The sequence below is a fragment of the Geotrypetes seraphini genome, chromosome 15 (genome assembly GCF_902459505.1).
Source record: "Geotrypetes seraphini chromosome 15, aGeoSer1.1, whole genome shotgun sequence".
NCBI lineage: Eukaryota > Metazoa > Chordata > Amphibia > Gymnophiona > Dermophiidae > Geotrypetes > Geotrypetes seraphini.
In genome coordinates, this window is record NC_047098.1 from 64,023,921 (window position 1) to 64,050,493 (window position 26,573).

General features: G+C 41.5%; 1 protein-coding gene across 4 annotated transcripts in view; it reads right to left on the bottom strand.

Annotated features, from left to right (window-relative positions):
* PAFAH1B1 (platelet activating factor acetylhydrolase 1b regulatory subunit 1) overlaps positions 1-26,573 on the bottom strand; it is a 129,523-nt gene that overhangs the window by 72,783 nt on the left and 30,167 nt on the right. For all 4 annotated transcript variants that reach the window (XM_033922626.1, XM_033922629.1, XM_033922627.1 and 1 more), the window contains exons 2-4: positions 16,762-16,982; positions 7,080-7,164; positions 3,605-3,679 (exon numbers count right to left, since the gene is read on the bottom strand). In XM_033922626.1, the coding sequence (XP_033778517.1) occupies positions 3,605-3,679; positions 7,080-7,164; positions 16,762-16,793 (192 nt within the window). In that variant the 5' untranslated portion in view covers positions 16,794-16,982. The remainder of the gene's footprint in view (positions 1-3,604; positions 3,680-7,079; positions 7,165-16,761; positions 16,983-26,573) is intronic.

Genomic DNA, 26,573 nt, shown 5'->3' on the forward strand with positions numbered 1-26,573 from the left:
CAGCTCAAGAATATTCCGACAGATCATAACGCAGTTGTTCTTCCGGTCAGTCATCAACTGTGGAACAAACTTTGCCGCAAAGCGAGACATCCCAAACTTCTCTGTTACAATGTTGTGGAATGAACCAATGCTTTTCAAAGTCCTAAATGGCAATGGATCAGCCTACTTAACAATCACCTAACTCAGAACAACTCATCCAGACCAAGGAGAAAGCAGACACTCTTTACTCATCCCCCCCCAATTAAAAGGCATACAGTGCAAGAAAATTAACGATCGGCTACTGGCCATGTAAGCAACGAAACTAGACAGCCACCTCTCCAACTTACTGATCTCAGCACCAAACTATAAAACCTTCAGAAGAGAAAAAAAACCCCATGCTATTCAGGAAATTTATCAAGACAGACTCATTATAACCAATTTCCTCTTTCTTTCCCTAATCCCTAAATATTCCAACCAAATAGCCATCTTGTAATCTTACTGGATATGACCAGTACACCTGTTTTTGTAATCTGCCTAGAACAAGGTATTGGCGGAATACAAGACACCAATGTAATGTTGCATTCTTCTGCCAATTCTCTAACAAGAACCTTCACATGATCAACATGATCATCAGTTGACATTGGTCTTCCAAGTTCGCGAATCATCTTCCACTGATTCACCACCACTTTTGAAGCATGAATACCATTAAAAACACCTTCCACGACTCATGACATGTTCCCCATAAGCCACTTTAAATATTTCATCAGTTTCTGTAGCAGTCTTACCCAACTTAAGAGAACTTCGTGCTGCAGTGCTGCTAATTGAGATCGCACATGATGAAAAACTGCAGTAGCTCGGAGATGAAAACAGATATCAACAAACGGAAAAAAGGAGGTTACTTGTGAGGTTTCACGCTACTCAACACCGCCTAGCAAGTCTCAAATGAACTTCCCGTTGGTGTGCAATTCAAATAGTCCTGGAACTTTTTGAACAAAACTAATCCTTATTTCATGATGAATAAGTTTTAGATTATAATGCATCTTAAATAGAAAACTTTTTAGATTGGGTTTTTTCAAAAAATGCTTTTTTTTAAAAATTATTGCAATTTATCATAATTCACAAGAGTACACTTGTTCAAGAAATACAGAAAGAAAATCCATGGCAAATAGGCAAATTATCAATTAAATATATATACTGTCTTCTTTAGACCACAATAATAAGAGAGGAGCTCAAGTAAAGGGAGAACTACCCAATTTTAAGCAATAATGAAGAAAAGGCCTAATAGTTTTTGTTCCCATTTTATCTTACCAGCAGTTCATAAAGAATAGCTAATCTAATCAAGTCACCAATTTCTTCAAATCCAAAAAAGTTCTCAATTGCTCAGGTAAATAAAACATATTTCACACCTAAATATTTGATCAAACATTTGCATGGGTAAGCCAAAAGAAATGAAGCACCTAAGTCAATGCTTCAGTTCTCATTATTAGGAATAATTTCCTTCGTTCTTGCGTTTGACGAGTCATATCTGGAAACATCCAAACTCTTTTACCATAAAAAAATACTTGTAAGTTACGGAAATATTCCAATTATAGCATTGACATTTTACTCAAATATTAAAGATACCAATAAAAGTAGCTCTTTCAGACATTTCCAATAAACTCACTTCAAGCAATCTGTAACATTAAGAATTTGCTCCGACTCTGGACTTACTTGTACTTCCTTCTTTACAGGCAAATAATATATTTTGTCATTTTGTTAATTGGCAGAATAGTTACTGAGGAAAATTTCAAAACTTCAACCATTTTTTTAAAAAAGTCCAGCGGAGTCACTGCCAACGATTTAGGAAAATTTTGCAAGCTGATATTAAGTTGGTGGTTATAATTTTCTAACTGTTCTATCTTCCTATTAAGAAGAGTCTTATCTTTAATGATACCAGTTGTTACATCCTGAAGACTTTCCACGCTTTCTTTAACCTGTTTTAAATCAGTAGAAAATTATTTTGTACCATCCAATTTTTTACCTAGTGCTTCCATAGTACTCACTAGTAAAGAAGTGTCACTTGAAGACTTGGCAATTATGTTGCTAAGCTTTTGGAGAGTTTCCCATAGTATTCTGCATTAATTGTTTGGCCCCACAGAAGCTAGTCAGTCATTATACCACCTTCTTAATTCCAAAACATCGACCATAACCTTTCCTGCTGAATTATCACCCATGGTTTCATTAGCTGGGAGGAGACCACAAAGCCCAATACCAAGCTGCACTTTCTTCAGCTTCCAGCAGGCTTACAGCTCTCCCTGGTCAGGGGCCAATGACAATTGCCCTAGTCACAATCCCCTAACACAGTGTTTTTCAACCTTTTTATACCTATAGATCGGCAGAAATAAAATAATTATTTTGTGGACCGGCAAACTACTAAGACTGAAATTAAAAAAACACATTTCCGCCCCATCTCCACAAGCTCGGTCCCTGCAAACCATCTGATCCCATCCCAACATGCCTCTGTTATGATTTTATATTGAACGTATTCTAGTACCTCCCCTCTTTTCCCCATCTTAATCCAGCAGATACCTTCTATCGCCCTACTCCCTCCATTCCTTATTCAGCATCTTCTCCTTGTCTCCCTATTTCCCCTTCACCATATCCCCTCTGTCTCCCTATTCCCTCTACCCATGTCCAACATCTTACTTCTGTCTTCATACTCCACCCTACTGTTCAGCATTTTCCATGTCTCTCTGCCCCCTGCAAGGTCCAGCATCTGTCTGTGTCCCTATTCTTCCAACTTCCACCTAGTTCCAATAACTATTCTCCCCCAAGGGGATCCACCATCTCCCTTCTGTCACACCAATCCCCCCCCCCCCGGGTCTACCATCCCCTTCCCACAAAACGTGGGAATCCTGCAGCTCTTAATCCCTCCCTTGGCTGCTGGCCCCAGAGTGACTCCAGTGTCACAATGGCTGGTCTCACCATAACTGACACTAAATTGGAAGCAGTTTACTTACAGTTCCCTTGCCCAGAACTCTGAACAAAGACAGAAGCCGCAGGACCTTTCCTCTTGCCTGCATTGCTATTTGCTATAAGCTCTGCCAGTCTCAATCCTGCCCCTCAAACACAGGAAGTCACTTCAGAGGGGGGCGAGATCAGGATCGGCAGAGCCTATAGCATGCAGGCAAGAGGAAAAGTCCCGTGGCTTCTGTGTTTCTTTTTGCTGTCCGCAGCCAATCCTAAGCCCTGGAAGGGAAAGGGGAAGAGATGCCGACGGGAAATTTAACCGGGTCGATCTCGCCGGTCCTCCGCGAACCAGCAGGAATTTTCTGCGGACCGGCACCTGTCCGCTGACCAGCGGTTGAAGAACAGTGCCCTAAAACCATCCCTGACAAATGCCATCTTTAAATTTTGTACAGTACAGGAGTAAATACATCTTTCTGGATCTGGTGTTGTACTACATAACAGTTCAAGGCTTGTGCAGATGGGAACAGAGCTTGAGGGGATGGGGACAAAATTTGTCCCAGTGTCATTCGCTAGTGTTATTCTCTGTAAAACAGATTCCAAAGTGGAGAAGACAAAAAGCACTTACAGTCATCACATTTAGGTAAACAGAGGAACGAAGTGACATCAAGCAACTCACCTTCTTTTGTAATCTGATAACAGATGTCCATTTCTTTTCCAAAAGTCCAGCATACTTCTTATCTAATTCTTCATTCTAAAAAACATGAATACCAATTTGAAACATGAGTAGGAAAGATTAGGTTACTTTGATAATCCTCAACTCACAAGTTGGATTGTAGAAGGTATCAATCATTTTTCTCAGCTCTGCCTCCTCGTCTCCTTTGGCAGTGCCCTCTTTTCAGTCAGTACCAAAGCAAACAATAACCCCTAAAAGAGGAAACAAGAAGGGGTTTGAGGGACTCCCCGATAACATTAACTTTGCTCTGTTCTGCAATAAGAACAACAACAAAAAAAACAATCCCGACAGTATAATAATAGTAATAACTTTATTCTTCTATATCACCATAGTCAGATGACTTCTAGACGGTTCACATTGAAGAGGGCTGGACAATCAGCGAATTACAGAAGCAAATGGTGAAGGTACAACATATTACACAAGAAATAGACATAAGGAAAAAATTAATTTAGGGCTCCTTTTACGAAGCCGCGTTAGCGTCTTTATCGCACGCACCTTTTTAGCACACGTTAACCCCCACACTAGCCGAAAAACTACCACCTGCTCAAGAGGAGGCGGTAGTGACTAGCGCACTATTACGCGCATTAAACCGCTAACGCGGCTTCGTAAAAGGAGCCCTTAGTGTGGTTTCTGATTAGGAGATGAATCGGTCAAACAGTACGGTTTTAATTACTTTCCGAAAGGTGCCGTAGGTCAGCCTGGCTCTATTGATGTAGTTACCCAGCCAGGACTGCTGTTTGCTTACTTGGAATATGAAAGATTTGTCCAAAAAGGATTTGTATTTACAGCCGATGATCTTTGGGTATGCAAATATGTTACAGTTTCTGGTTGACCGTGTGGGATTGTGTAGTACGAAATGCGGTAGAAGATAGGAAGACGCTAGTCCCCAGGCCTGCTTGAAACAAATACATGCAAATTTGAACATTATTCACACCTCCATTGGCAACCAGTGTAGTAGTCTATAAAGGGGCTAATGTGATCGCTTTTCTTCAATCAAGAACTGCCATGTTCTATACTATTCTTAATTTTCATACTGTTTTCTTTGGGATACCCAGATAAACGATGTTGCAGTAGTCCAGTGTTGATAGAACCAAAGATTGCACCAGTAATCTAAAGGAAGTAGAGTATACACACATTGCAATTGCAAACTAAAGATGGAACAAACTCACCACCTACCTGTGTGCAACCAGCACTAACACTTGTATAGCTCTGTAAAAGCAGCGTACAGAAAAACAGTGGAACTTTAACCCACTGCCCTAAAATTTACTTTTCTCTTTTGGCTGCCATGAGCCAAACCACGGGAAATTCAACCCAGACTCTGACAGGGCAGGATGTAAAGAACTGTATACTGTTCTACAGGAAAGAGAATTATCGAGTTAAGAACTAATTCTTCCTTCCTGTGCAAACAGCAAACAATTCCTTATGGATGGAACTTAGCAGAGCAGTCCCTTGAGTTTAAGGCAGGGCACATGAACCAGCAACAAGTACCGAGGACCCAAAACCCACGTTCGTTTGTGCTGACACATCCACTTTGCAAAACTTCGTAAAGGTATGAACAGTTGGGCATGTGGTTGCCCTGCAAATTTCATCTGGTGGCACTGCCCTGGACTCTGCCCCAAAAACACTTCTGGAAGAATGAGCTTTCAAGGCAACTGGCGGTTGTTTACCACAGCCAATGTACGCCGAGGCGATTGCCATGTGAATCCATCAGGAGACAGAAGCCTTAAACTTTGGGGGACCTTGGACAGGCAGTCCTAAGGACCCCTGCAGGACCCCTGATTAAGGTTGTTGGCTTACGTTTTGCACCCTCATTACGTGCGAATACTGAACGGGATCTCTTCCCTGATGGCCAGATGTTCTTCCACCCTGGAGGACTCCAAGGAGGCTAAGCCCGAAGCTGCTGCTCCTTTCTCCAACACCTGCGGTACGTGGAACACAGCCGCTCTTTTTCAGAAGAAACTGTGCAAAATGGGCATGATACTGGGCAGACTGGCCTGAGGAATCCATTACAGCTGACCCCTGGTCAAAACCGGGAAAGATGGTAGAGGCGCCGATAAAGGACTGCATCATTGATCACCTTGATGGACACAATCTGATGAGGACCAGCCAGCACGACTTCAGCAAGGGAAGATCTTGCTTGACGAACTTGTCGCACTTCTTCGAGGTAATAAACAGGCAGATAGACAAGGGCGACCCGGTCGACACAGTATATCTGGATTTTCAGAAGGCATTCGACAAGGTCCCGCATGAACGACTTTGAAAAATTGCGAACCATGGAATCGAAGGTGAAATATTCATGTGGATTAAAAACTGGTTGGCAGATAGGAAACAGAGAGTGGGGGTAAATGGACAGTACTCTGATTGGAAGAGCGTCACCAGTGGAGTGCCACAGGGTTCGGTGCTTGGACCCGTACTTTTCAACATATTTATAAACGACCTGGAAATTGTTACGACGAGTGAGGTGATTAAATTTGCAGACGATAACAAAGATATTCAGAGTAGTGAAGACACAGAAGGATTGTGAAAACCTGCAACGTGACAAACACGCTCGAGAAATGGGCTGCCACATGGCAAATGAGGTTTAACATGGATAAGTGTAAGGTGATGCATGTCGGTAACAAAAATTTTATACACAAATACAAGATGAATGGTGCGGTACTTGAAGAGACCCCCCAGGAAAGAGACTTGGGAGTACTGGTTGACAAGTCAATGAAGCCATCCGCGCAATGCGCAGCGGCTGTGAAAAGAGCGAACAGAATGCTAGGAATGATTAAGAAGGGGGATCAAGAACAGGCTGGCTCAACAGATACTTGAAGAGATTGGCCTGCAAGTAACAGCCTGCACTTGCGGGTCTGCGTCCTCTCCCTTGTGGGTCTGCGTCCTCTCCCTTGTGGAGGAACCCTAAGAAAGGGACCTCCAGGCACATGTCATGCAGAGAAAGAGAGAACCAAAGGGAAAAAAAACTCCAAATAATAAAATGAAGCAGTGCAGAGCAGAATATACCTTCTCAGCTAGTTTTCAGAAGGAAAAACTGAAGATGGAGCTATTATCCACTGCTGATGGGAAGGAGTTGAAAGATATGAACGACATCCTTCTGCAAAGTTTGTGACTAAAAAAGAACAATAGCTTCAGTAAAGAATCCTCTGTCTTTGCAATAAAAAGTGATTTTAAAACAAGAGAATGAGCACATCAGTTAATTCATAAAGCAGACAGTAGTGAGCAATTAGAAAGCTTCATTCAGGCATAGTAGTTCATCAGTGGTAGTATCAGTACTGTCAATTTTGGAACATAAAACTTTGAAATACAGAAATACATTCTATTAAAAGAACATTCAAAATAAAGACATGACTTAGTTTCAACACATCTTCCACTAGTGATATATGCAAAATTTGGAAGAAGTTCATTAGATTGAACTCACCATATCTAACTCTGCTTCCTTTTTAAAAACTGAATAGGCTTCTTCATAGCCATTAGACCTCAGGTAGTCTGCTATTGCTCGATTTCTGAAAGAAAAAGTATATTTAAAAACCAATTTGGTTCTGTATTCCTTTCAGGTATTACACACATTTATTCTATTGTCACAGGTACACAGACTTCAATGCTCTCTACAGACATGAAAATACTTACTGTACCTCAGTTTAATTTGCGAGCTACAGCTTCTGTATTACTACAGTAAACATTAATTTCCATTCAGGATGTTTGCACAACTGCACTTGATCCTCAGTACATATTTTTACACAGTGTTATTGTCTGGATCAGACCTTGGCACAACTGCACTTGATCCTCAGTGCATATTTTTACACAGTGTTATTGTCTGGATCAGACCTTGGCACAACAAAGAAAAATGGGGAGACCCAATGATCCACAGTGAAAACAATCCACCAATGAAAACAAAAACAAAAACTGTGGATACAGACCTTAGCCACAATCTGCAATTGGGACGATCAGTTTTGAGTCACTTTTTTATACTATAACTAATTTGCCGCCACCCAAATCTTTCTTTAAGCTTGGGACTCACCAACAAGTGTGCTTGAATATCCCTTGCTTGTCTCCAGAGAAAGCAAAGTTGCTTACCTGTAACAGATGTTCTCTGTAGACAGCAGGGGAAATGCAGCCACACCTGCACGCCCTCCAGACCTTTTCATTGCTAGAGAAAAAACTGACAAGCAGAGGGGAGGGGCTGTATTTAAATCTAGGCTAAAAGCCCTATTCACCCATTGAGTACCTAAATCTGTTTTAAATCATTCCCACAATAAGTAGTTCCCTAATCCCTTTTTGTCTTGAATAGACTATAAGCTCTGTTGAACAGGAATAGTCATACTACAGTATTTTGTGCATATGTTCACAGTGGTACATGGTGTCTTGAGTGACCTAGGCCTAGCTGTTGTAGCAGCCAATTAGAGAAGAATACAGATCCACATCAGCTATTGTCTCCAGTAATCCTACCAATCTACTGTGGCGGTTTCTGTTCTCTTGGCTATCTACCAAGTCCTTCAGGGAAGCCATCTCTGTTTGCAGGGTCTTGATTTGTTGTAGCTCCGAAAAAACAGACAGAATGAAGACAAAAAGGAGCAAAAAATGTTCCACAGTATAATCAACAAAAATCACACAAAGTGGAACACTAAGATGTCCAAACAAAATTTAATGATATAAAACAGTCTAACATGTATCGTCTAAAAACAAATTGCTCTCCGAGAGAACTCTGTCCCAACAAATAGTCTCTCACAATCTGTTTCTCTCGACCCGATCGTGTTCTGGCAGGTGCGCCTTCATCAGAAAAAAAAACAACTCTGTAAATCAAAATACAATACATATTTCAAAAATTGCTTGAACTAAATACATATAAAAATCAAAGATTATTGGAAAAAAAAAATAATTCTAAATAATACAATACAAATTAAATATCACAAAAAGGGCGATTCGTTCACCATAAGTGTAAAAAAAAGGAATATTATAGGCAATATATAAATAAATTTATCTTCTGGTATAATACAAATTTTAAAAAAATTTCAATCTAATAAAATATTCCTACCTTACAAGTAGAGATGAATTAAACAGATGCTAAAGGAGACAGCTAGGCTTCAATGCTAAGAAATGTAAGGTCATGCACCTCGGAAGCGGAAATCCATGCAGGACGTACTTCTTGAACGGAGAAACTTTAACTAGGACTTCAGCAGAACGAGATTTAGGAGTAATCATCAGTGCAGACATGAAAACTGCCAATCAAGTGGAGAAGGCTTCATCTAAGGCAAGGCAGAGATTGGGTTGTATCAATAGAAGTTTCGTCAGCCGAAAGCCTGAAGTCATAATGCCGTTGTACAGGGCCATGGTGAGACCTCATCTGGAGTACTGTGTGCAATTCTGGAGGCCACATTACAGTAAAGATGTGCGCAGAATTGAATTGGTTCAACGGACGGCCACCAGGATGATCTCGGGGCTCAAGGGTCTCTCGTACGAAGAGACACTGAACAAATTGCAGCTCTACACTCTCGAGGAACATAGGGAGAGGGGAGACATGATCGAAACATTTAAGTACCTCATGGGACGTGTCGAAGTGGAAGATGATATTTTCTTTCTCAAGGGATCCTCGGCCACAAGAGGGCACCCGCTCAAACTCAGGGGCGGAAAATTTCATGGCGACACCAGAAAGTATTTCTTCACAGAGAGAGTGGTTGATCATTGGAACAAGCTTCCAGTGCAGGTGATCGAGGCAGACAGCGTGCCAGACTTTAAGAATAAATGGGATACCCATGTGGGATCCCTACGAGGGTCAAGATAAGGAAATTGGGTCATTAGGGCATAGACAGGGGGTGGGTAAGCAGAGTGGGCAGACTTGATGGGCTATAGCCCTTTTCTGCCGTCATCTTCTATGTTTCTATGTTTCTAAACTAGAAATAGTTTAGAACCAGTAAGCTAATAAAAACGCATATCTTTAAAAACAAACAGCACCATCTACTGGACAAATAAAACAGCAATTGTCCTTGAGTAAATCTAAAAAACACCATCATCGCGAGTTTGTGATAATATTCCAATAGCATTAATAATCCAATGTAAACAAACATCTTATATAAAGAGTGTTGCAATATATTCATAAATGTACATAAAATACCCACAGTCAATTAATACAATCCCATCTACATTTGGCATATAGTAAAACAGAATCAAAAAGTAGGGTCAAAAAAGCAATACCTGCCCTTAAATGGGCAAAAAATATATATTACATTACATTAGGGATTTCTATTCCGCCATTACCTTGCAGTTCAAGGCAGATTACAAAAGAATTATCCAAGATGTATTACAACAAGAACTTACAAAAAAAAAAAAAAAATTGGTCATTTTCAAAAAGAGTAAGAAATGGGTAAGGTTATTTGTTTGGGGTAGTTGGCTTTAGTGAGAGGTGGAGTTTGAGACTTGCGATATTATTTCTTTTTTCAGAGTTTTCTTGAAGAGTATGGTCTTTATTTCTTTTCTAAAAGTCTTGTAGTCGAGGGAAGCCGTCAGCAGATTGGCGATTTGGTTGTCTAGTTTGGCTGCTTGAGTGGCCAGGAGGCCATCATATAGTTTTTTCCGTTTGACCTCCTTAATTGGGGGGTATGAGAATGGGGTATGAGTTTTCCTATGTCTGGTTGCGGTGTTGTGGATGAGGCGGTTATTCAGGTAGTTTGGACTGTCTCCGTATAAAGCAGGGGTGTCAAAGTCCCTCCTCGAGGGCCGGAATCCAGTCGGGTTTTCTGGATTTCCCCAATGAATATGCATTGAAAGCAGTGCATGCAAATAGATCTCATGCAGATTCATTGGGGAAATCCTGAAAACCCGACTGGATTCTGGCCCTCGAGGACCGACTTTGACACCTGTGGTATAAAGTCTTAAAAAGTAGGCAGTAGAATTTAAATTGTATTCTTTCTGGGATCGGAAGCCAGTGCCAAGTATCTCTTATACGTTTCCTTATGAGTAAATCAGGGTTATTAACATATCAAAAGAGGAAGCCAGAAAAGGAATTTAGATGCAACAAAAAACTGACTTCAATAAATGGTCTATAAAGGTGATCAATTACATATATAAAATGCTCAGAGACATGAAACTCTGAAGGGAAGGCTGTTAAACCTCCCTAAAAAAAAAAAAAAAAAAAAAAGAGTTCACCTTCCAGTCATTGCAACTTCATAAATTCATGATCACACTTTAAGACTCTGAGAGCAATTTGTAAAATTTAAAGTTCTCATAATTCTTCAAATATATTACGAATGATATCTTCTCTTCTTTTAACAAAAACCAGCCGTCATTATGTTCATTAGATGTATAAATGTTCACTTAGCTTTTAAATTTAGCTTAAGGGGTCCCAATGTGGCCCCGTTTCGATCTCTGCTTCAGGAGACCCGATTACAGGAGTTCTAAAAGCTTAGTGCTATAAATTGTGGTAATTTTCTAAACTTCGTGATGTTCGGTCACATTGTGATGTTCGGTCATATTGCTGCTGGATCTAAATGTTAGTTCTGAAAGATTCCAACCGCCAGAACTAACATTTAGATCCAGCAGCGATGTGACTGAACATCACGAAGTTTAGAAAATCACCACAATTTACAGCACTAAGCTTTTAGAACTCCTGCGGGAGTTTGAGGAACGAGGTGGGGACCCAAGGTGAGACATGAAAATGGGGAGGCAAAAAGCCCCTAGGAAGTGGTCAGACCAAGGGACATGATCCCAACGAGGGTCATCGACCGAAGTTTTGTAATCGGTGAGATCGAGGAAACTGATGATGTCTAGCGTATTCCCCTTTTCATGGGTTGGAGAGAATGCCGGCGGGGGGGAAGTCTAAAGAGGTGAGGAAGTTATTGAAATCAGTTGCATCCTTGTTGATGGTATCGTTTAGGTGGAGATTAATATCACCAATGATTAGTAATCTATGAAATTTGAGGAAGGCGTTTGTAATGGTCTCGAGGACGGGTTCAGAGGATTTGTTCCAGGGGGATGGTGGACGATATAATAGTAGGATACCCAGTGGGTGAGGATGGAGTTTGTCGTTGACAGAGACTAGCATATATTCTAGAGAGGCATGGCTGCCCTTTTCGAGAAGCTGGACATCGAAGAATGATTTGTGGAGGAGTGCCAAGCCACCTCCTTTTCGGTTAATTCTGGGGGAGAAGAGGCCTTGATAACCGTGAGAACAAAGCTCGTTTTGTGTAAATTTGTTGTCTTTTACAATCCATGATTCTGTGATGAAAAGGAATCCGGGGTCAAGATCTTAAAGTAGGTCCTTCAAAATTTGGATTTTCTTGCATGCGGATCTGGCATTGCAGTAAAGAGATGGGACTGGGGTGAATGAGTCAAAGGCAAGGTTGGGAAGGTTGGCAGGGGGAATGGGCTTTAAGGAGGCATGATTAGTTCTTTGTGGGGTTTTTTTTGAAAGAATGATTTCTGGTGCACAATAGCATGGGGATTTTGATGCCTGGGCAAATAGTACTGACATTTATGGGGTCGGGTAAGTTGGGAGAGGGGGGGGGGGGTTCAGCAGAGGGTGATATTGGAGGATGTGCAGAGAAGGAGAAGAAGAATCCATGGGTGTGGCTTCATGTTGGGGTTGGAGAGGCCTATGGGAGGGCTAGGAGGCAGGAACAGAGGAAAGTCTTGGCAATTGGGCAGGACTAGAGCAATTGAAAGAGTCTAGTGATCCTTAGCAGAACTTAAGCAATTAGCAATTGGGCAGGACTAAAGCAATTGAAAGAGTCTAGTGATCCTTAGCAGAACTTAAGCAATTAGCAATTGGGCAGGACTAGAGAAATTGAAAAAGTCTAGTGATCCTTAGCAGAACATAAGCAATTAGCAATTGGGCAGGATTAGAGAAATTGAAAGAGTCTAGTGATCCTTAGCAGAACATAAGCAATTAGCAATTGGGCAGGATTAGAGAAATTGAAAGAGTCTAGTGATCCTTAGCAGAACATAAGCAATTAGCAATTGGGCAGGATTAGAGAAATTGAAAGAGTCTAGTGATCCTTAGCAGAACATAAGCAATTAGCAATTGGGCAGGACTAGAGAAATTGAAAGAGTCTAGTGATCCTTAGCAGAACTTAAGCAATTAGCAATTGGGCAGAACTTAAACGAATTAAACGAACTGGGCAGAACTTAAACGAATTAAACATAAACAAATTAAACTTAAACAAATTGTGAAGAATTTAAACGAAGTCAAGCCCGAGCCCAAGTGATCCTACAGTCGGGGGCTTGCTGCCTACAACCGGCGCTTAAGCAGGGTCGTGAAGTTCTCCTTTCTCGGCTGGCTGTGGAGGGGAGACGGACCGAAACTTGGGCAGGCAAGCAGGGGAACGGTGGCTGCTTTCCCTGCAGTGGCTAGGAGTGCCTCAAGGCACTCTTAATACAGGTTCCTAAAACTGTAGTTTTTGTTTCTTCACTGAGGTTCCAAAGCCTTCAGTGAGTGTCTGGTTCCCAAGCCAATGATTGGGAAGCTTAACCTAGATTACTCTATCCATATCCTTCTTGACCTGTCTGCTGCCTTTGATACTGTAAATCATAGTTTACTCCTTGATATGTTGTTCTCATTTGGATTCCATGAATCTGTCCTCTCCTGGTTTGCTCCTACCTTTCCCAACGCACTTTTAGAGTATGTGTTGTGGGTCCTCTTCTGCTGCTACCCCCGCTAGCGGTTCGTGAACCCCAGGTTTCTGTCTTAAGATCTCTTCTCGTACACAGTTGTTCTATGGTGGAGGTCTTCCTACTCCATTATGTCATAAATGTGGGATGGGGGCGCACACTTTGGGACTTGCTTTTTGATTTTGTCCCATTATTCAGCATTTTTGGAAGCGAATAATATCTTATGTCTGAGTTAATTGGAAGATCTTTGCGCTACTCTCCATCCCATTTTATTTTCGATTTGCCAGAAGCTTTTCGTCATTTGCCTAAGGGGCATAGGGCGCTGTGTAGGAAAATGAGTCTACTGGCCAAAAAATGTATTCTTCAATATTGGACGATCCCTGACCCTCCAAAGTTTTGGCATTGGCGAAACCAGTTGCATCAGTTGGCCATCTGGGAAGCTAGAGATGCTGGAAGGATGAGGAAGCGAAAGATGTTTATGCAAATATGGGATCCATATTTGCAAGCCTTATTTCCTAAAGGTCGTAGTGCGGTTTTAAGATGGGTGTCCTAACTGAGATTGAGGAGGGGTAGAGAGTATCATTGGAAGGGGAAGGGAGGGTTTGGGGAGGGAAGGTAGAGGGTATTAAATAGATTCAAACATGTAGTCCTATTCAGGTTTGATGGGGGATGAAGGAGAGTACCTTTGAATGGGGAAGGGAAGGGAGGGTTTGGGGAGGGAAGGTAGAGGGTATTAAATGATTTAAAACATGTAGTCATACATAGATTGAGTGGGGCTTGATGGGGGATGAAGGTATTTTCTAGGTTTATATGGGATGTATTTTACTCGATGCCTCATTATTATACTAGCAGCTTTAGTCCAATACCAGTGTATTAGTTATTAATTCTAACACCAACCCTACTTCAATGGTGATAAAGGGAAAGCAATACTAGGTTGGTATGTTCAAAAATGAATGGTTTATCTGAATGGTGGGGCTGAGGTATTTCAGATAAACCATTCATTTTTGAACATACCAACCTAGTATTGCTTTCCCTTTATCATCATTATTATACTAAGCACCTTGGTGTTGTATGTAATATTGATCACATCAATATGTTCATCATATTATTATATTTGATGCATCATCATTGTTATACAAGTTTTAATGTTGTATTTGTTGTTGTTTGCATCAATAAAAATTGTTTGAACTTAAAGATGTCTTCTCTCTCTACACCTCCCTCAGGCCCAACAATTGTCCCTTCCTCCCTCCCTCCTTCCTTCCTATGTCCCCCTCAATGCTTTCCAGCCTTTATCCTCTTCCTCCCCCCGTTGTCTGGCGATTTTTTTTTCTTCCTCAGGCCTTCCAGCCTTTGTCCTCCTCCCCACCCCCACCTCAGGCCGAACAATAGTCCCTTTCTCCCTCCCTCCTATGTTCCCCTCACTGCCTTCCAGCCTCTGTCCTCTTCCCCCCCCAAGCCTGCCCGCCTGCTCGCCCGATTTAATTACCTCCCGCTGCGAGGACACGTCAATGAAGTAGCAGCCGGGGGGAGGGGACGACTCCTGGCTCAGCAGCACGGCACTGTAACTGAAGAAACGGAAGGAATTGCTGGGAAGGGCAATGCAGGTGCAGCGATTGCACACCGCCAGCCCAGAAGCCTTATCCCCGATGTCGGGGTTAAGGCTTCTGGGCTGGCAATGTGCAATCACTGCACCCGCCTGGCCTTTCCCTTCCTCTACTTTCAGTGGCAGCGAATGGCCATCAGCAGCGGCGGCGGGCGGTCTCAATAAGGTAATAGGGGAGGGGAGATTTGGGGATTTGCTCCATAGGACGCACCCTTTTTTTCATCCCTTTTTTGGGGGGAAAAGTGCATCTTATGGAGCAAAAATTATGGTATTTGCTCATTAGGGCCTGCATGGGCTCGCAGTCCCAGGTCTTGGCAGCTTCGCCCTGTAGTATTTGACTCCTGTGTTAGTTGCCTTTCTGGAGGTAGAAAGTTTTGTTAGCAGGACACGCTTGAGCTCATCTAAGAGCACTGCTGGGTAGTGCTTTGACTCCTCTCTCTAGTCCTTGCCCATGCCCATTTTGCTGTTCCTTTCTTCAGAAGTTCCATTGTTGACTATGCCCTTGTCTCTGTGGTCCAGTGAGTTCTCTGCAATTCCAGGTTTGACTCCTAGCTCCTGCAGACTGTTGTCCTACTGGGGCACCATGGATCAGATGCCTACCCCTATTACCCCTGCCCAGCAGACAGGCGCTCATCTCACAGGTATCAGCCTGTTTTTCTGAGGTCCTGGGCCTTGTCTCAGTTTCGTGATTGTTTCCATTTTCCCCATGGTTCTCCCATTTTGGACATACATACACACATGACCAGTCAAGGCTGGCTGCCTACCACGGCCCACATTTGCGGCATTTGGCGCCACCTGCTGAGGCCTTCTCCTCCGTTACCTGTGGAGGGAATATAAGTTGAGAGCACTACTACCGTTTCTCAGGGGTAACTCCCAGAGCAGCTTTCACTGATGGTCTACCAGTTCTATAAATATGATAGTTTCCTGTGTTGCTCCAGTTCCGTAGCCTATTCTTTCCAGCAGTACCCACTTCCTAACACTACAATAACTCTGCAGTGAATTGCGCCTTATTCTTATTTGACACTGTTTTCCTTTCTGGTTATGTTCAGTCTCTGGTCCAGCTTCCTTTTTCGAAGGTGAGTGTTGCACCTCCGTCTCACTCTTCGGGTGGTTGAGAAGGGCTCCTTCTCTCAGTTCAAACTAACCCCTTATGTGGTCCAGTTTCCCCGATATGGGTAGTGCATGGCACCGCCTGCCTATCTGGTGCAACTCCACTTACCTGACACCTGGGCTCCAGGACATTTTGATACCACGTAGGACCTCCTGGCCCTTTATAGGGTCCCATTTTCCTCATACAGGTAGCGTATGGCGTCTCTTGCCTGTTGGATACGACTCAATGATTGGAAACAATTTAGCCAGTTCCATCCGGGGATCAGTGATTCTACAGCTTTGTGAAGAGGAACACTAAAGTACCAGTATACATGCCATCACATATACGACAAGAGCTCAACTTTATGTTCTCTATCTCTACCTGTCCCAAGAGTGGGATCCTCTGCAGCATCAAAAAGCCTCGCAAACAGTTAGCAAAAAAAATACCAAATTTAATTGAAAATAAACACTAGCAGAAAAAATGGGCTCCTACCAGCTCGCTTGTAGAAACAAAACTAAGGAATTGGAGGAGAGCCCAGAAGGATGGGAGGTGGAGCAAAAGAATGCTAATGAAGCTCCCTACAAGAATTCTCATGCAAAAAGACTGACTACCCACAGGTTCAGGAATGGAGTGCGTGTCGCATTAGAAACGTACTTTGCAACACAAGTCGCATACAACTCTCACCCATTCTAATCTACTGTAAGCTGTCATTAACCAATTAAATATTCAGTCTTTAAACTCAGAATAAAATTCATTATTTTTTTGCTACTAGCTATTCTAAGTATTTTGATGAAGAAAGAGACTTACAGCTCATCTCGTTGTCTTTGGGACAGTACCATGATGGTTAGGATATCAGCTTAATGCAATATAGCACTGTTGCCTTCTTCAGGGAGATCAGATATTGTAAAAAACCCTGGATCAACAATCAAATCTGTCACTGAATGGCTTCAACCAGAGGGGAATGCTTCACCCCAACTGAAATCCCCACAGGAAACTTGTTGGCATTCAATGAGGAAGGTTCATTCCAGCTAGAGAAAAAAAAAAAGAAAATGTTTGTTTTTTAGTGTTTCTATGAACTACATACTTTAAGCACAACACATGTTATCAAAACATTCAGAGAAAACTAATTTAATACAGTTAGTGCATGCACTATTTTCATCAACAGAAATTAAAAAGCATTTGATGTATTGAAATATGAGAATCGTACTCTCACCCTTATGGAGAATGGGAACTAAAAGCTACCCAAAACACACTTTGCAAGGGTATCTTCTAGCCAATTTTATTTCTGCAGGTTCAGCAACCAATTAATTATTTTCTATCCTCAACAGTGATATATACAGTACAGCTTGTGAATGCAGACAGAAAAGCAAGAATAGCAGCAAAAGAGAATTCCAATATAAGAAAACAGGATATTTCTCTGGGTAAGTACATATTATTTTGCTCTGAGCTTTGCTAATTTGGGGGATAAAAGCTAAACTGTAGGTTCCTTTATAAAGGTAGTTTTACATCTTAAAAGAGCAAGCTTTACTTAGCTAGTTTCCATAAAATAAAAGCCTGTTATAGTTTTTAAACTTGAACTTTCTGCTAGGGTCTGGAATAGTTTGCATTACCTCCTACCCACCTCTAGCTCATTTGCTTTACTTATAGTCTTAATTTAAAAAGTCAATTATCCTACTTAGGACAACAGGTGATCTGGTTAGTACATATTCTTAATATATTTCATTACTTGCTAAGACTTAAACACTAAATAAAAGCAAACAAATTATCTAAGGCTCTTTATACTAGTCTTAACATTCCTAGTACCTTACAGGATTTAATTAAGCAGCTCAATAATACGATGCAGCAGAAAGAGGAGAGCTATCTAGTCTTTTGCACCAAGTGTCACATGTTATGATTATCTCCTAGTTTGTAAGAAGTTATATGTATGTGATCGCTGGCTCTCTGAGAACGAGTCAAACAAACGAGACTGTGGAAACTCAATGTTCTCAAACCTTTGGTAGTAGTTTATTTAAAATTTTCTTGATAAAAGCAATATCAACAAGAAGACTCGTTCCACATATGAAATAAAGGACCCAACACATGCCATGTTTCATCTAAACACGCCTTCTTCAGGGATCCAAGATGTAATGTACGATCTCAGTAATTAGACTCCTACATTTGGATTCTCAGACTTTTCTCCACTTGTATAAGATTGTACATAAATCTTGGATCCCTGAAGGCGGCTTGTTTAGCTGAAACACGGCTCGTGTTAGGTCCTCATATATGGAGTGAGTCTTCTTGCTGATATTGCTTTTATCAAGAAAATTTTAAATAAACTACTACCAAAGGTCTGAGGACGTTGAGTTTCCACAGTCTCATTTGCTTGGATCTGCTCTTCTCCTGTGCAAACTTGGATCTTCTTGTTTTTGCTGTCTCTCTGAAAACAAGTCCATTCCCTTAAGGCTAGAGTTGTAGACTTGGAGAAGCTGAGGGAGACAGAGGTACATAGAGGAAACCTATAAGGACGTTGTAGAGAAGTTCCACCTCCAGTCTGGCAGCCCGTACCGTCTTGGAGGACGGAGGTCTCCTAAAAGGAGATCATCACCCTGGTGATGCAGGAAATGATCCTGTAGCCAGGACCTGCCCACCAGAAGATGCAATATCCTCTTTCACCGAAGATCTATCTTCAGGGGCTTCTGCCCATAATAGAGGAGTAAGACAGCCGTTGTAATGGGAGATTCAATCATTACGTATCACCTAGCCTAGTGCAAAGGTGGCCGATTTGTCACTTAGATAGGATATTAGATAGTGCTCGGGACGAAGCTGGCTGTCTTGGTACATGAAGGTACTAATAACATAGGAAAATGTGGGTGGGAGGTTCTGGAAGCCAAATTTAAACTCATAGATAGAAAACTGAAATCCATATCCTCCAGAGAACCATTTTTAGAAATGATCCCTGATCCACATGCAAGACCCAAGAGGCAGGCAGAGCTCTGAAGGCACAGGGCTGAGGGATTTAGATTTGTTAGGAACTGTGCTACCTCCTCAGAAAGGGGGAGCCTATTCCGAAATGATAGGACTTCACCTTATCCGAGAAGGAACCAATGTTTAAAAAGCAGGTAGAGCAGCTTTTAAATTTAGATGGGGGGAAAGCCGACAGTCACCCAGGAGCAGATGATCCAGTGTAGAGTATCCTTGAAGGATACTATTGAATCAGAACACATCAGTCTCAATAGAGAGGTTTCAAAAATGGTGAAAAAAGCCAAGTGTTGAGGGAATTTATTTTTTATTTATTCAGTTTCTATACTGTTCTCTATACGGTTTACATAAATTTATTCAAGTACTCAAACATTTTTCCATCTGTCCTGGTGGGCTCACAATCTATCTAATGTACCTGGAGCAATGGGGGGATTAAGTGACTTGCCCAGGGTCACAAGAGCAACGTGGGTTTGAACCCACAACCTCAAGGTGCTGAGGCCGTAGCTTTAACCACTGCGCCACACTCAGAGTAAAGATGTCAAGTTATCCCTGTCATCTTCTCAGCACTCTGTAGGTAACAAGGGGGGAAAAAAACCAACTCATAATTTGAGGCATCTGTATACAAATGCTAGAAGTCTAAAAAATAAAGTAGAATTAGAGTATATAGCACTGAATGATGAGGTAGATATAATAGGCATATCAGAGACCTGGTGAAAGGAGAACAATCAATGGGACAATGCGTTACCTGGGTACAAATTATATCGCAAGGATAGAGTAGATCAAATTGGAGAGGGGGTTGCGTTATATGTTAAAGAGGGAACTAAATCAAACAAAATAAACATTCTGCACAACACCAATAGTGTGGAATCCATATGGAAATTCCATATGTGAAGGGAAGGAATATATGGATAGGGCTATACTACTATCCCCCAAGACAGAATGAGCAGACATATGAAGAAATGTTTTCAGATATTAGGAAAGCTGGAAAACTGGGCAACAGTATAATAATGGGTGACTTAAACTACCCCAGCATTGACTGGATAAATGTTACATCAGGGAGTGCTAGGGAGGAAATTCCTAGACGTCATAAATGACTGCTCCTTGGAGCAACTGGTCTAGGAACCAACAAGAGGGGGAACTATTTTAGATCTAGTCCTTAGTGGAATGCAGGACACTGTACAGGAGGTAACTGTGTTGGGTCCACTAGGAAATAGTGATCATAACATGATAAAATCTGAAATGACAACTGGAGTGACGTCACTAAAGATATCTACTGTAGCAGCATTTAATTTTCACAAGGACTACAATAAAATGAGGAAAATGGTTAAAAAGAAGCTGATAGGGTCTGTTGCAAAAGTCAGAAGTGTAAACTAGGCGTGGATATTGTTTAAAAATACGATTGTGGAAGCCCAGATCAGATGTATTCCACATATTAAACAAGGTGGACAGAGAAAGCAAGAGCTGACGTAATTAAAAGGTGACGTGAAGGAGGCTATTACAACCAAGGAAACATCCTTTAAATAATGGAAAAAGGATTCCAAGGAAGAAAATAAAGAGAGACACAAGCACTGTCAAGTTAGATGCAAAGCATTGATAAAGAAAGTTAAACAAGAATATGAAGAACAATTTGTCCAAGGAGGCAATAACTCACAGTAACAATTTTTTAGGTACATCAGAAGCAGAAAACTTGTGAGAGAATCTGTGGGACTGTTGGACAAACAAGAAGTAAAAGGTGCACTCAGGGAGGATAAGGTTATAGTGGAGAGACTGAATTCTTTGCTTCGATCTTTACGGATGAAGATGTAGGATCTATCAGACTCAGAAATGGTTTTTAAGGGTGATAAGGGAAAGGAATTGAACAAAATCTCGGTGAAACTGGAAGTAATTTGAAACCTAAAACAATTACCACCAGAAACTATAGTAAGCTAGAAGCTGCAGATATCTCATCTAACTTCAGCCTTACTTTAGAACAACTATCCAGCTCTACTGTAGAAAATAAAATTTTAGCATGGAACCAGTCCATCAGTAATCTTTTAAATTCTATTGCACCAGCAATCACCTTCACGATATCTCCCTGTAAACAAAAAAATCCATGGTATTCAGCAAACTTAAGCCAATTACGTTCTCTTGAATGAAAATGGAGGCACAATAAAACACTTATTAATCTTAATAAATTCAAGGAACATGCCGCATATTACAGATCCAAAATTAATAGAACCAAAAAAGATTATACCAAATAAATTAAGAAGGCTAAAAACTAACTTTATACGCAATAGTTAAATCCTTAACAAAGAAAAAAGAAATGAACAATTCCAATATTACACCTTCAGCACAAGCCCTCGCCACTTTCTTTATCGATAAAGTACAGAAAATCAGAGACACTTTTCTGCTTATCTCTACTCCTAGCCACTCTGCAGATTCTGTAAAAACTCTTAATACTTCGGCTAACCTGTCCTATTCAAAATGCTCTCGCTTCACCCTTCCGATTTTTCTCTATTTTCGGCCCTTTCATTAAAGACCTGGTTAATTCCAGTTTATCATCAGGATCTCTGCCTAAGATTTGGAAACAATCGATCATTTATCCAATCATTAAGGATCAAAATATTAGCACTCAGGACATGTCTAATTACAGTCCCATAGCAAACATACCATTCATGGCAAAACTTATTGAAAAAATAGTTTTCCATCAAATCTCTGAATTCGTTGAGAAAACAAATGTACTCCAACCTAACCAAATCGGTTTTCGTCATTATCATTCCACAGAACTTTCTTTGCTAGGACTTACTACTAAAATGCTATACCATCTTGATCATCATCAATCAGTACTGCTTATTTCCTTAGATCTCTCCTCTGCCTTTGATACTATTGATCACAGTCTGCTATTAACTCGACTTCATGAAATCGGTCTATCTGACCAGGTCACGGACTGGTTTGTTTCTTAAATACTGACAGATCATCTAAGGTCATTTTTAATAGCACATCGTCTGAATCTTTTTCCACCAAACACGGAATACCACAGAGAGTCCGTTAAGGTGATTAATGATGCGGTCATTTATCAGCACCTCTACCATATTTCCCGGTACCGAGGTCAGACTCACCGGACTATAGTTTCCCGGATCTCCCCTCAAACCTTCGCCACCTTCCAGTCTTCTGAAATCCGATTGATTGGCAGATTGGCTATTAGTTGAAGCAGTTCAGCTATAGTCCCTTTCAGTTCCTTGATGACCCTCAGATGGATGCTATCAGGTCCCGGGGATTTATCGCTCTTAAGCCTATCAATCTGCCTGCATTCCTCTTCTAGACTGACCATGGCATCAACCCTATCAGTTTCCAGTCTTCATTTCCAGCATATAGCCTGATGGGTTTCGATATGTTGTGTATATCCTCTTTGGTAAATACAAACGCAAAAAATGTGTTCAGCCTGTCGGCAAAGGCTTTGTCCTCCTTTAGCACTCCTTTTATTCCATGGTCAACTACCGCTTCCTTCGCGGGTCGTTTCCCCTTGATATATTGAAAGAACAGCTTGAAGTTTTTCGCCTCCTTGGCTATTTTTTCCTTGTAGTCTCTTTTGGCCCCTTTTACCGCCTTATGGCACTTGCATTGATGATGTTTGTGCTTATTCCAGTTTTCGTCCGTTTTTTACCTTTTCCGTTCTTTAAATGAGGTTCTCTTGTCTCTGATCGCTTCCTTCACTGCTACAGTGAGCCATGCCAGTTCTTTGTTCTTTTTCCTCTTGGATCCCTTGTTGATACATGGTATATATACATTTTGTGCCTTGGTGACTGTATCCATAAAAAGGGACCATGCTTGCTTTAGCGTTTTTACAGTGCTTATCCTCTTCTTAATCTTCTTCCCCACCATGCAAACAAATGTGAAAATAAAAAGCAAAAATCAATAGCAAAATGTCACAAAAAAAAAAACCACGAAACGAAACTCCAGCAGTACTTATCTCCAAAAGATAACATCCGTGTAGAAGCAAAGGATCCAAAAGTGACAAAAAACACGCTGTCCCAAACGAGTATTTGTAATCCAAACAGAGCCAGAAGAACCAGTCACGATCTTCCCCTTTTCAATAATTTGTGTGAAGAGTTGTCGACGAATCCCAGGACTAGGGCTTAATTTGGGGGTAGGGCTTATATTAAGACCAATCCCCAAAATGATGCTAGATCTTATTTTCAGGGAAACATGGTAGTTATTCTATCTCAGATTATAGTTGCATGTTGGTGGCACAATCCAGCGTATGTTATTGCCATAGCTGCTGTACCTCTAGTTTACTGTAGGATTAAGAGTTGGTTTTCCGTGATTCATTCCTCCTTAAGCAGTTTGTAAGAAATGAAAAAAGAAATAACTTTATAATATAACATAAGAGTGAATTACTAATATATTTCTAATAGTGTTAATTATTGCAGGATGTAATAATATATAGAGAAAGTAGGGAATAGGTAATATACATACACACAAACAATGATACATTAATAATGTGTGGTAATGTTAATTGAATAAACTAGTGTTATTTATTGCAAACTGCAGAGGTCTGCAGAAAAAGTACAGAACTGGTAAATTGCTGAGGAAGGTCAGGAAGGGAGGGGGGAATGAGATATTCTTGAAGGAAACAATGCCTCCAGTAACTGTAAAGTATGATGATCCTGCAATAAGACATAAAGACTTTGTTGAAGTAACAAGTTGAAGGAGGCAGCATAGGAGTCCTTTTATCAAGCCGCACTAGCAGGGTTAACGCAGACATTTCATCACGTGCTAATCCCCGTGGCTGGCAAAAAAACTAACGCCTGCTCAATGCAGGCGTTAGTGGCTAGCGCTGTATTATGCGTGTTAAACTCCTACCGCAGCTTAATAAAAGGACCCCATAGTCTACGGAATGAGAATGTGATCGGCGGATCGAGAAACCATATATGGGAAATAGAAGATAGAGTTTGGTGGTCCCAGAAATAAGGGTGATAGGAGAAGTAAACAGAGGCAGGGAAAACAGAAGAATTGAGGGAGACATTTGATAGGTTGTGAACTGTTGCTGCTCCAACCAATGAGCAGGTAGGCAGGAGGGACTATGAAATATGTGAACTAATATAATAGATAATTGCACTAAGCTCTGTGTGCCTACTTTGCTTTTTTATGCGATTTGGACACCCTGTCTGGCCAGATAGAAAATAAATTGTTCTCTGCTTTACCACAAGACTTTCTGGAGTATCCTTGTGAGCGGTTTCTCGTTTCTTAGAAGTTGTACTGTGCAATGTTCTGCAGTGGCCCAAAAAAGCAAACAGGATGCTATGAATTATTATGAAAAGGATCAGTGGCATAGTAAAGGCGGGGGGGACTGACTACCCCAGGCACTGATACTTCTCTGCCCCTCCCATGCTATGTTCGCACCCTCCCTTCCACACACCCCATACCTCTTAAGGGTCTTCGGCAGCGTGAGCAACTACTCTGCCCTACTGCTTGCGATTGCCTGGCTCCCTCTGAAATCATTTCTGGGTCGTGGAGCCAGGAAGTGACATCAGAAAGAAAGCCAATGCCAGTGTCGGCAGCAGACCAAAAAGACTGCTCGCGCTGGTGAAGTTTTAAAAAGGTACAGGGGTGGGAAGGCAGGGCACGAGTGTGGCGTGGAGGAAGCAAAGGTGGGTTGGTGCTAAAGGAGCAGGGAGCGCCTTGAGGAGGGTGCAGAGGGAAGCGCAACCACCCTGGGTGCCTCTTATCCTCGCTACGCCACTGAAAAGGATGATAAATAAGACCAAGTATATTATAATGCCTTTATCACTCCATGGTGCGACCTCACCTTGAGTATTGCTTTCAATTCTGGTCACCCTATCTTAAAAAAAAAAAAAAAAAAAAAAAATTCGCAGAACTAGAAAAGGTTCAAATAAGAGTGACCAAGATGCTAAAGAAAATGTCTCTAATTTGAGGAAAGGATAAGGTTAGGGCTCTTCAACTTGGAAAAGACTGCTGAGGGGAGATTAGAGATGCGTACCCATTTTACACCACTCAGAATTTTGTAGAAGTGAATCTTTTTTTCCTACTATCCAAAATTACAAAGACTAGGCGACACTTAATGACATTACATGGAAATACTTCTAATACAGGGGGAAATATTTTTGCACTCAAAGGATGTTGTAACAGTGTTACCGTACAGCAAAAGATTAGAAAAACTGGGCCTCTTCTCCCTCGAACAGAGGAGATTGAGAGGGACATGATTGAAACATTCAAGGTACTGAAGGGAATAGACTTAGTAGATAAGGCCAAGTTGTTCACCCTCTCCAAGGTAGGGAGAACGAGAGGGCACTCTCTCAAATTGAAAGGGGATAGATTCCGTATGAACGTAAGGAAGTTCTTCTTCACCCAGAGAGTGGTAGAAAACTGGAATGCTCTTCCGGAGTCTATCATAGGGAAAACACCCTCCAGAGATTTAGGACCGAAGGTCTGATCTGGAGATGGCAGTTCTTATGTTCTTAAGACAGTTAGACAAGTTCCTGATGAACCGGAACGTACGCAGGTAGGGCTAGTCTCAGTTAGGGCACTGGTCTTTGACCAGAGGGCCACCGCGTGAGCGGACTGATGGATCACTGGTCTGACCCAGCAGCGGCAATTCTTATGTTTGTACTAGTCCCTGCAAACTTTAATTACCAAGTGGGTGTTTACATTAGGTAATTAATTTTTGGCAATATTACTGTTTTTGTTGCTATTATTTGATGTAGTGTATCTACATTTTCAGAAAGCTTTTGACAAAAGTTCCTCATGAGAGGCTCCTGAGAAAATTAGAGTCATGGAATAGGAGACAATGTTCAATTATGGATTAAAAATTAGTTATCAGACAGAAAACAGAGGGTACATAAGAACTGCCATCTCTGGTTCAGACCTTCGATCCATCAAGTCCAGTGATCTGCACACGCTGAGGCCCAGCCAGATGTACACATGGCATAATTTTAGTCACCCATATCTCTCTATGCCTCTTGTAAGGAGATGTGCACCTAGTTTGCTTTTAAATCCTAGAATGGTGCGCAATAATCTGAACCCGCTCAGTGCCGAGAAGCAGCACCAAATCGCGCTGCTGCTCATGCCGCCGACATGGACTAAATGGCTCCTGCTCCGTGCAGATCACTCATAGGAAATGGCTGCCGTGAGCTCCAGTAGTCTCTCAAGACCACCAGGTAAGGTTTAAGGGATTCTGGGGGAAAGCGGGAGGGAGGCGGGGAAGGTCCGGAATGCAGCTATTAATTTTAAAAAAATTAAAACAAAAAAAAAAAAAAAAAAATCGAGAATAACCGTATCAGCGGATGCTGAAACCGTGTATTCGGAGGGAGAAGTGTATTGCAAATATGCATGGTAACATCAGCTCAGCAGCTATTTCCAGGCCAATTCCTGTTCCAAGATAACACACCTCGCCATTAGCCAAACAGGTAATCAACTGGAAGCGTCAGGACATCGAGTCAACCGACTGGCCTGTCCAATCTCTGGATCTGAATCCAATCGAGAACTCGTGGTACAAGGTGGCCTGGGAGATATCCAAGAGATATCCAACATAAAAAATGTGAGTTGATCGAGTCACTCATTGCAACCGCTTTGTCACCCATGATTACCTCAAACTGGTTCATTCAATGCAGACAGATGAACAGGAACAAAGTTTGGCTCACCACATACTGAGCCATCACTAA